The sequence below is a fragment of the Trametes versicolor genome (assembly GCF_000271585.1).
Source record: "Trametes versicolor FP-101664 SS1 unplaced genomic scaffold TRAVEscaffold_3, whole genome shotgun sequence".
NCBI classification, from domain to species: domain Eukaryota; kingdom Fungi; phylum Basidiomycota; class Agaricomycetes; order Polyporales; family Polyporaceae; genus Trametes; species Trametes versicolor.
Window position 1 is genome coordinate 1,535,888 of NW_007360323.1, and position 7,126 is coordinate 1,543,013.

Genomic DNA, 7,126 nt, shown 5'->3' on the forward strand with positions numbered 1-7,126 from the left:
ATGCAGCAGATGGTTGAAAATGTGGAGGGCGCACACCTTGACCAGCAGCTGACAGAATCATGGCAAGTGTCCTTAACAAAGGTACGCATATTGCATCTTCTCGTGTGAGATGACCCGCTCAGATTGATCCAATACTTGATATCTAGTTCTGTCAATATGTTGCCAGTGTGCAAGATATGCCAAGGCGGACAACAGACAAGCAATACTTTGGAGCAGGCAAGCTTAAGCTTATGATCGAAGCGGCGTTGAGCAATGTCAGATGCATGGACTACGTGAGTGTATGCGTTGATTGTGTTTGCCCACGACCCTGAACACAGCTATGGATAAAGACACTGCAACAAGTCGCACTTTGGTGCTTATACCTGTACACAGGTTGCCGTCCTGGGTCCTTTTTGGCCACGCGCTACTACCCCACGTGGTATACCCGGTACCAGGTACGTGATTTGGTCAATCACGAATACAGAGAGTAACTATATCACATCCTCTCTAGGACGTGCAAGTGATCAGACTCGAGGACGGCACATTTGCGGTGGACCTCATGGTCGTTGCCTGGAAAGGCAGACATGGATTTGAGCCATGGAGGTGTGATAACCACACTGTATGTTGTCCTCATTTTTTGCTCACAAGTATCAACGGACCCAGTAGGCAAACATTCCGAATATGTTCTGCGCACAGCGAAAGCCACTACATGTTGGACCTACCCATGTTGGTCGTCGTGCTGCACCATCAGGCCTTCTTGGACTACATGTGCCTCTCCGATCTCATCGCAGGCAGAGACTGGGTGATACACTGGCGTCCGGAGGTCACGGAGATGCCATTTTTTGTAGCAGGAACAGCGAGAGGGTATGGCACACAGGAGGATCGCGCTTTGCCCTACAACGTGCATTTGACATACTTTCATCGTACCTGTGAGCAAGCTGGCCTAGGCTGTAAGTAGCTTCATCTAAATCTCATCTCCGGAGTGGACACACTGACAGTGATCCTTGCAGGGGAGGGTAATTCACCATACCTGTATCGTCACGCAACCGCAACCACCTGGACACAAATTTTGGGTGCTGATCTCACAAAAGCGATGATGCATCATAAGCAAGATATGACAACACTCTTTGACCATTATGCCAACAATGCTGAACAGGTGGATATCGTGGTGGCGGCTTTGTACAATGAGAAGAGAACCGTCATAGGTGAGAGTTCGCAATTTGAGCCCGGTCTGTTTCGGTGCGTGGTGATTATCCTGCTGTTGTGCATCTTGAATGGATACTTACATTATGTGCAGCCCCACTGAGATGCCAGAGACCAGTGTCAAGCTCACACTTGGTGACGCACTTGCGCAGTGCGAAGAGTTGTGCCTCCTGTACATGCAGAAAATTTCGCTCTGCCTCTACCTCTCAGGTGAAGGTGACGAGACTCAGCTGGAACAAGTCATGGTAAGTCCAATTACTTCATTGTGTGCGACCACCCTCACCAATGATGGGTCCCTTGTATAGAACTCACTGCTCCCGGCGGAGGAGGCATTTATCCAGCAATACAATCCAGGACACTCAGAAGACGATGATGCAGATGATGACTTCCACTGCGCACTTCTTTGTCACATCCAGGTACATGCATGGCACATGTTCTCCGATTTGCGCACATGGTACCATCATAAATGACTGCAGCAGGCCTACAAGCAAGCGAAACAGCCAAACCTGGATGACATTGCTGCACGCAAGTGAGACGGTGAAGGTCTGGGCCCCCTTTTGTGCAGCATCAAGGCAATCACAGAGGCGGAGGATGGCACGGCAGAAGAAGACAACGAATTCCAGGAGACTGTATGCGTCAGCGGAGATGGCAACAAGGGTAGTTACCTCAACGGGGTGATGGTATCACGGGAGCAGTTCATGAGGTATGGACAGTCAAACATTGATATAGGTGTCAACCTACTGATGGTCCCTTCTAGCCATTTGATCAACTACGAGGAGAACATATGGCATGCGTGCCCATGCCCGACGTGCGTGATGGAGAAGTGGCGACCGATCAAGTATCGTGAGCAGACCTACCCCAGCCAAGACAGACTGGCCACTCACATGGAGCGACATCACCCGTATGTATCATCCAAGCCACTCACATATTTGGAGGGGTCACAGAGGGGGCTGTTACAGGCGTGGAGTGTGACATGGCCACGGTTCTGAAGGGGGAGGTTTCTCAATGTTGTATTACATAATGGGATAATGAACAATGTCTGCGTTGTTATGAGTGGTACAGCGGGCTGCTATGTGATTAGACTTTCCATTGAGCGCAGGAAAACCAGGGTGCGGACGAGATTGGTCTCATGTAGGGTGTCGCCTGAAGCAAGCGCGGAGGCCAGGCGTGCATGCCCCAACATATTAGTGATCTGCCACTGCCCCATTTGTAGACCCCACAGACAAAACACTGCATCCTCCGTATCAACATCGGACACCATTTGGGCAGTAGAAGTCCTGGCAAGAGCAGTCTTCACATCAAAGCTTGGCTCGATATCACAGTTTTCTTCCTGCACTGGAGATGAGCAGGATAGGAAAGTTGATATGTCAGGTTGGCCGCTTGGCGCACCTCTGCCACGGTTGCATCCTCCGGTTCCGTATCCTTCCCATGCATACTCCGCTTGTATGGCTTGCTGTATGCCATCAGACTTTTGATGCATTCTGCATTCGACTAGGGAGTCAAGAGAGTGGGTTAGCGACATGGTAAATGAAGCTTACCCGCATGTGACTCACCAGTGCAAGCTGCGAGCCACTGAGCGCATTTAGGGCTTCTGATGCAACTTTGACACTAAGAATAAAGGTCGGCATAGTTGCAGAACTATCAGAGGGCCAAACCTGTAGGGACTGAGAAGATGTATGAGGCTCTGTCGCGTTAAATGTGCTTTGGACCGCACCTCAACTGGTGTGCTATATCCGCCGCCAATTTGTCTATGAGCAGGGGTGTGCATGCGGATTGTGCTATGTTGGTTGCCATGGATGAGAAAGTGCTGCAATGATGGGGATTTATGCGCCACATTGGATGTATGAACAGAGGTAGAGAGGAGAGAGAGAAGGGGCGCGTGGCGTGAGACACTTCGAGGTATATGGATCACATGATTGATGTACCACGGGCACCTGATCATGCTGACCTTTGTCTCTTGTGCACTTCCACCATCTTGCTCACAACACTCATACTTGCCATGCTTGGATCGATCAACTTTGACGTGGGTACCACTTTAATTCTGGCTATCAAGACGTGGTGATGATTTTTTTGCCAGACATTCCTGGAGATTGCGTATGCGCTCATGAGGAGCACTCCTGAGAATGCGGCTTGCTCTTTGGTTGCCATCACGTCCACTGCACACGGCTTTTATGTGACTACAAAAACACAGCCAGCCATCTGGCGCATGGCGCACAACCTGCAATTTGGATCGCTGGAAGAAGGCCTGCAAAAGGCCATGGACCGTGGGGAGTATACCTGGGGCGATCTGGTGGTCGGGCGAGTGAGGGCGCTCAAGATACCACTGATTGCCACCGGAAGCTGGCTGATAGATAATTATGAGCTGAACATGCCTGTCAAGTGAGTTCTTCATCTGGCATTACTCTCTACAGGACTGATGGGTGACTGTATGCGCACAAGTTACTCTTTGGACCATCTTTTAGATGACGTGGCCTCCATTGGAGCAACCCTCCCATTCCCCCCGGCACCGGCTACAATCAATTACGCGTTCACGACCCTGATCTCATTCTACACAAACAAGATGCGCAAACAGGGTGCAGAGGACGCATTTTTCAACGCCAAGATACATCACTATAAGCTCGCTGTGAGTGGAAACGGCCCGCGTACGTGTGGACGGTACTATGGTGTGCAGCGGAGGGATGCCCTGCCTGCGCCTTTCCCTCTCAGGGCCTCCCTGACTTCAGTGTTCACTATCACTTCTGCCGCCCTCAATCCAAAGTCCCCCAAGTCACGCGCCCTGCCGTACTTCCACGGGATACTGGCACACATCCACAGCGGCCTCAAAGCGGTGGTGCACGCCACCATGAATTCGTCAGTGGTTGCCTGGCCTCATGACCGCACTCATCCCGTCCACTGGCCACAGCTCATCAATGTACTCCTGCCACCGTTCAAGGTGCAGGGTCTGGACACCAGTACGTAGGACTCATGCCAGATTGTCTGATACAATTACTAATGGCACACTACCAGACCTCGCTGTACCACTGTCAGCGGTGAGATGGTCCGATGTATTTCCCGAGAACAAACTCATCGGCGGCACTCAGTTCATGGAAGCACTCCTGTCAGGCAACAATCAGCGGAGGACCGCGATTGTTATATTCCACGGCGGGTGTGATCCCCTCCTGTCCCCCGTGGCGTGGGTCCAGAAGACCAAGAACCTGAACGCGGCATCCACTCTGGCATATGCATTCCGGTGAGTTTTTCGCATGTATGCGAGGCATGTGTAGCTTAACATAGCTGACTATATGCACGTCACAGAGGAGACGAGGCCTACAGAGAGGGCTACAACATGGCAACTTACGGTCGTCACCACCTGGACTACCTGGTATCGGTGACCATCGGGACACTGCACAAGTACGAACAATGGTGCCGTGCCAATAACCAAAGCATTCAAGTCTTGCCCGGCATAGCCGTCATGGTCAACGAGGTGCGCCTGTCCCCAGACAATGCGGAGCGCCTACACGAGATGCTTGTTCGCTCACTTGTGTACCAGGGCAAGGGGGCTAGTGTGTATGAGGGGAAGGCAAGGGTGGTCAGGGAGGCTCTTCCAAATGCGTACGGAGGCTACTGATTGTTACGGTGTATCACGCTGCCTGGTCTCGGTGTGTCATGTTTTATTTCGCGTAAATTACATCGTATCGCTGGCTCAATGGGTCTGTAATCACTTGTGTGGAGTAGAGAATTGACTGCGCATCACTGTGTGCCATTGGGAAGGTGAGTATATGCGCGTGTTTACGCGTGTATGAACTCACCGGTGTCATTGTGGTACAGACCGTGCGCGCGAATGGCCCATGCGGTAATGGCAGACTGCCATCTGTACAGAATGTGAATATGGCATTTAATAGGATGAGCGCAAGAGATGGGTACTGCTGTTTGGAGGTCATTTCCGGATGCTGCCGTGCAAGCCGTGCAAGCTCTTGACACATGAATATATCTAAGTGTGTGGTCGCATTCTGCCGGTGATGTCCCGAGTGGGGTCAATTGGTACACCGAGTGAGTGAAGAGAGTGGGACGCACAGCATTGGTTCCTCTAAGATGGGGCGGCATGATGGTGGTTGTAGAACAAGCGGCAGAGCGTGGTGACGGTCTGAGGAGAACTTGTGAGAAGGGCGAGAAATAGAGTTGTCACCGGACAGCGTAGTTTTGCAGGACAGCTGTAAGTTCATCGAGTTCTTTGTGATGTGAAGGCTGCAGTGGGAATGGGGAATATATTGTACAGAGGAGCTACAGACGGTTTTGGATACAGGGATATCTACTAAAAGTACAGACAGGGCGAGCGTGTTGGAAGGACTTGAACAATCATTTGGTGGCTCTCTCTTTACCTTTCGAATCGCGCACACGCTGCTCACCCGCGCGCTCTTCCTCAGAGTCTGGAGCGTACCCATCATCAAAATCAATAGCTGGAGGCAGAGCCTGGTGCACATTCTGCGCCTCGGGCAACGGCTCAGAAGCCGCTGCACCATCGCGCGAGGACCCCTCGACAAAGTTGTGGGGGACGGGGTTTTGCTGCTGCATGCTTTGTATGCCAGGCAGAATGTCTGAAATGGCTGGAGGGTCAGTGTGGGTGGGCAGCCACTGGTGCGGTACTACTGACCGCCGCGGTAGCCCTCAAAGGTGTGGTGGAATGGCGCAAGGTCTGTGTCATCGCGGAACACATTAGCCTCAGCAAAGTCGAGGAGCGCCTGAAGTGTTTCGACGGTTGGGGCCAGTGCTGCAATAACCAGGTTAGGGTCGTTGGGAGAGATGTCGCAGAGGACCTTGAACAGGTCGAGGGCGGGGTAACCGCATTGAGTGCAGAGGGTGATCATCTCCGAGGCGGTGTTCAGTCCCTCTAGGTGGAGCAGACGGAGGGCCGTCCCGATAGGACCCTTGAGAAACAGTGGCCATCGGTGGGATGGTCTTCAGGGTTCTGCTGAGCAGCGAGAGGCGGTGCGCTTAGTCGCTTGGTGCCTGAAAAATGTGGGTCAATTAGGGAGCACAAGAGTAGTGGCCCATGGGACCTACGTCGAAATCTGCGTTCTTCTTCTTGGTGGTCACCGCCGTTTTTGCCTGGGTTACAAATAGGGGTTAGAAATGCCATGCGAGATTTAGAAGACGCAGACGGTGCCTGCCTTTTTAGTGGGAGGCTCATCTTCCGCATTGCCCGGGCCATCGTGATCGCCTTCGTCCGGCGCTTGAGTCTTCTTACCGGGGCCGTGGCGCTTTTTGGCGCAAGCCTTGGATTGGCCGCTGCCAGGAGGGTGCCCGGGTCCACGCCGCTTGACCTGAGCAGGTGGAGGTGTCGGCTCGCGCTCGAGTTCATTGTCATGACTGTCGATGAACTCCCCGTTTGCATCAACTTCCATGTCAGGCTGGAGATCGTACTGAAATGCATAAGCTCAGCGGTGAATCATGCTGGGATCACAAACGAGCACGTGCATCATCCTCGTAAGGTTTGGCGAGCTCGTTATAGGTGCCACCATCGTCGACATTGTATGCGTTGTCGTATGCTATCCGGGAATCGGATGATTGATAGGTGAAAAGGGGTGAGGGGTTGGGCGATGTTGATTCCCTGATGCTGCCGCAAAGCGTGTGGGGTTTCCTGCTTTTCCAACAGTGGCTTCGCCGAGTTCGTGACTAAGCCGGGCGGGCTATGATCCTTGAATAACTGCTTGTGTGGTGGTGTGTGGGTGATTGTGGTGTACTGAGACCTATGCGGAAGTCTCGGATGGTGGTTGCCCTGAGTATCTGGGCAGAGTCTCCCCTATACTGGTTGGGAGTGTTGCGTGCTGGCTGCGTAAGGCTGCGAGTGCCTGTCTTCTAGACCCCGTATTAAACACACCCTGTGGTATGTCAAGTGACGTGTCTTCCTGGCTGTAGACCCCGTATTAAACACACCCTGAGTGGTGCGTCAAGTGACGTGTCCGTT

At 52.5% G+C, this 7,126-nt stretch overlaps 3 protein-coding genes across 3 annotated transcripts; 2 read left to right on the forward strand and 1 right to left on the reverse strand.

Moving 5' to 3' along the window:
- TRAVEDRAFT_18277 (uncharacterized protein) lies at window positions 1–2,527 on the forward strand (the record flags this gene model as incomplete). Its single annotated transcript, XM_008036537.1, has 13 exons — window positions 1–81; window positions 147–272; window positions 318–434; window positions 491–582; window positions 628–929; window positions 990–1,218; window positions 1,277–1,427; window positions 1,488–1,598; window positions 1,662–1,711; window positions 1,748–1,885; window positions 1,940–1,990; window positions 2,264–2,291; window positions 2,396–2,527. The coding sequence occupies 13 exons, from the start codon at window positions 1–3 to the stop codon at window positions 2,525–2,527; spliced, it is 1,608 nt and encodes a 535-aa protein (XP_008034728.1).
- Window positions 2,528–3,439: 912 nt separating this feature from the next.
- Window positions 3,440–4,789, forward strand: TRAVEDRAFT_18278 (uncharacterized protein; the record flags this gene model as incomplete). Its single annotated transcript, XM_008036538.1, has 5 exons — window positions 3,440–3,561; window positions 3,622–3,805; window positions 3,854–4,133; window positions 4,189–4,411; window positions 4,477–4,789. The coding sequence occupies 5 exons, from the start codon at window positions 3,440–3,442 to the stop codon at window positions 4,787–4,789; spliced, it is 1,122 nt and encodes a 373-aa protein (XP_008034729.1).
- A 728-nt stretch (window positions 4,790–5,517) lies between these two features.
- TRAVEDRAFT_18279 (uncharacterized protein) lies at window positions 5,518–6,563 on the reverse strand (the record flags this gene model as incomplete). The annotated part of the gene is made up of 4 exons (XM_008036539.1): window positions 5,518–5,756; window positions 5,813–6,086; window positions 6,223–6,267; window positions 6,321–6,563. 4 exons carry the CDS (start codon window positions 6,561–6,563, stop codon window positions 5,518–5,520), a joined length of 801 nt encoding a protein of 266 aa, XP_008034730.1.
- Between the last annotated feature and the right edge of the window lie 563 nt (window positions 6,564–7,126).